We start from the raw sequence: 3,096 nt of genomic DNA, 5'->3' as shown, positions 1-3,096 counted from the left end.
AACAATTCATCGTACCTTAACGATGCTTCTTTAGTTACGCGTTTCAAATGAAACTTAGCACTTTTGATTGCTGCTTCCCAAATGCCACCCATATGCGGAGCTCTAGGAGGAATGAAACGCCATTTCACCCTTTCAATTGCCATGAAATCGTGAGGTCACATCAGGGAGACCAATCTCCCCTCTTGTTCCGAGCGTTACCACCAGGGCCACCAAACTACCGTGGTTTTTGCGTTACCACCGTTTTGTGGCGCCGTCTAGGGGACGACAACCAGAGATGAGGAACTAATATTCAATATGACTGTCATCGTTTCCGCTACATTGGTACATGTTGGTACATTCTGATCGGCATATTCAGACATATTTGCCACGTTTAGTCCGTTGGTCCGTTCAGTCACTGTTCAGTTACTGTCTTTGGTTTGCTTTGGTTGACGCGATTGTTATATTGTAAGATGGTGCGAAAGTGTTGTATTCCGAGATGTTCTTCGGTGCCAAAGGATCCAAGTCATAGTTTTCCAAAGAATGCCGAATGTCGCAATAAATGGTTTCAGAATATAAATATGAAACCACCAAAAGACGAAAACGAAATAAAAAAATTAAGGATTTGCTATAAGCATTTTTGTGATAAAGATTACAAAATTGATTTTACAAAAAGAATTTTACATTCCTGTGCAATTCCATCTATACATGAGCCACAACACATATCGGAATCAGTTGATGTTCATTGCAATATTCAAAGCAATATTCAATATTCAATGATAAATATAAGAAGGAATCTGAAAGGCAATTTGCATCATGGAAAGATATCGTAGTAGCATATGAAATGGATAAATATTCTTTTTTAATACAGCGACAGATGCCGCAATTAATTGATCGTCACATTTATTCTTATCTTATTCCAAAAATGAAAGTAAAATATGCTACGTAAGTTCTCAGTCATACGGTGGCCAATTTTATTGATTTGGTACTGACATGGAAAAAAGGTAAACTACATTAAATATTAACAAATAAAATGATTGTTATTGAATTTATGTACAATACAACAGACTCAATACTCAAGCGCCATTTTACATTACAGGTATTGTAAAAACTTCACAGGGAGAGATGTATTTACCATCTAGTGCTGCAATGACAGGAGAAGTTATATTGTGTTGGGATAAATTGTTCGATTCCTTCAACAGAAAAGAAAATAGAGAATTAACAAGTGTAATAAGCTCATCAAGCAATCATCTTTGGTTTTGGAACAATGCTGTGAATAGAATTCGAAAAATGGATTTCGTTGAAAGTGCAACGCATAAAGCTATACGACATAATTCGAAATGTCTAAAGAATTGGATATGGACTATCCAAGGCGCACATTATTTATGGAATATACTGCAAACATGTGGCTTTTCTTCGTTTAACTTAAGATTTCTTAATCAAGATCTGGTAGAAAACTCTTTCAGTCAAATCAGAGATCACGGACATAGAAATAACAATCCTACTCCATATCAGTTCGGTTCTTCTTTTAAAATGCTTTTAACAACAAACTTGACATCGAGACATTCTATTTCCACCAACTGCAAAGAAATGAACATCATTGTCGCTTATACAAGTGATCTCTGCAACTGAAAGCAATGAAAATGAAGACGAAGGAATAGAATATGCAGAGTCTGCAATACCAGCAGTGACAGAACATAACATTTTTGTGGCTGCAGATAATATATTAAAAAATATTTTAATGAGTAAAACTGTTATCCAATGTAAACAATGTGTACAAAATCTGGAAAATCAGGATATTTTGAAAAGTATAGACTCCGCATTACAAATTGCAGAAGTGCATTTTGTAGATTTTTACTATACGCTTGAAGTCAAGAAAAAATTAAAAAGTATTTTATATTTGGAAGTATTTTCAAAAGTTTCAACGCATTGTACAATACTAATTGATCATTTAATTAAAGAAACTGCTGAACAGTTTATTATTCAATGGTGTAAATATATTAATAAAATTTTAAATAAAAAATATACAGGAAACTTTGAAAATAATTATATTTATAACGAAGCAAAAAGAATGTCAATAAAGTATACGAAAAAAAAAATTAAAAATGTACGTAAAAATCAATTAAAAATATCGATTCTTCTGTTATCTCAGACCATAGAATAAAATTCGATCACAATTTTAAATGGGACGAAGTAAAGGTCTTGGATAGAGAATCGACTTATAATAAAAGACTTGTATCAGAAATGATACATATTAAACGACAAAAACAGGGTATAAATAAAATGAAGGACATTGAGGCATTGCCGGAATCTTATTCTAGTATTATTCGTGCTCTTTCTCCTTCGTGATGGTTTTCAACGCAATTCTCTTCTTCTTTTCTCTGTCTTCCCCTTCTACTCCTGTTCTCCCCTCCTTTATTCTTTTCTTTCCAGACAGTTCTATTTAATTCCTATTTCGCCGAAGTGTGTCGCTCTTACTTTATTCTGTGACTTACAATAGTAAAGTACCACATATACTCACGTCGCATAATTTTAATTTTTTAATTTTTTAATTTTTTCTTTTAATTATCTACAGTTTATAATATACTGTTATGTTTTTTCACTATGGTGACCTTAACATTGTTTTACGGAAATCACATAATTCAAGGTATTTTATCATCATACTATATACTGATTTCATATAATTTTCTCTGACCTGCTAATACACTGACTTTTGTCGTTTTCAAATTTATTATACATGATTATTATTATTATTTTTTCCGTTTTCTTTATATATTTGTTTTCTACAAATTTTGTATAATTTAATAATTTTTACTGCTATTTTTTTATCATATTTATTCTAATTTGTTCTTACAAATGTTATACTTAGTTTTCCTCTATTACATATTATTCAACTCTTTAAACTTATGTTATCCAATTTTGTAATTTTATACAACTTCAACAGATGCAATGCCGGTTTTATCTACTCAGGATGTCTCTTATCACATCAGGAGACGCGGTAGTGGCTCCGGCCATGTTCAAAGATAAGAGACACTACAAGTCTCTTATCCCGCACCATCAAAGTCCATTTTTGGAGGTTGCATAACTAATAAAATATAAAAAATTTTGAATCGGACGTAA

The 3,096-nt window shown here is 32.1% G+C and overlaps 1 protein-coding gene across 1 annotated transcript; it reads left to right on the top strand.

The window, feature by feature from the left end:
* The first annotated feature begins 311 nt into the window (after nucleotides 1-311).
* LOC108766428 (uncharacterized) lies at nucleotides 312-1,791 on the top strand. Its single transcript, XM_018515710.1, has 2 exons — nucleotides 312-980; nucleotides 1,076-1,791. The coding sequence occupies exon 2, from the start codon at nucleotides 1,102-1,104 to the stop codon at nucleotides 1,606-1,608; it is 507 nt and encodes a 168-aa protein (XP_018371212.1). The 5' UTR covers nucleotides 312-980; nucleotides 1,076-1,101; the 3' UTR covers nucleotides 1,609-1,791.
* The last annotated feature ends 1,305 nt before the right edge of the window (nucleotides 1,792-3,096 follow it).

This window comes from Trachymyrmex cornetzi, unplaced genomic scaffold (assembly GCF_001594075.2).
Source record: "Trachymyrmex cornetzi isolate Tcor2-1 unplaced genomic scaffold, Tcor1.1 scaffold59, whole genome shotgun sequence".
NCBI classification, from domain to species: Eukaryota; Metazoa; Arthropoda; class Insecta; order Hymenoptera; family Formicidae; genus Trachymyrmex; species Trachymyrmex cornetzi.
The sequence above is the reverse complement of the archived record's forward strand: the minus strand, read 5'-3'. Positions and strand labels throughout refer to the sequence as shown.

Coding starts and splice junctions, on each gene's coding strand:
- LOC108766428 (XM_018515710.1), top strand. CDS start 1,102: ATGTATTTACCATCTAGTGCTGCAATGACAGGAGAAGTTATATTGTGT.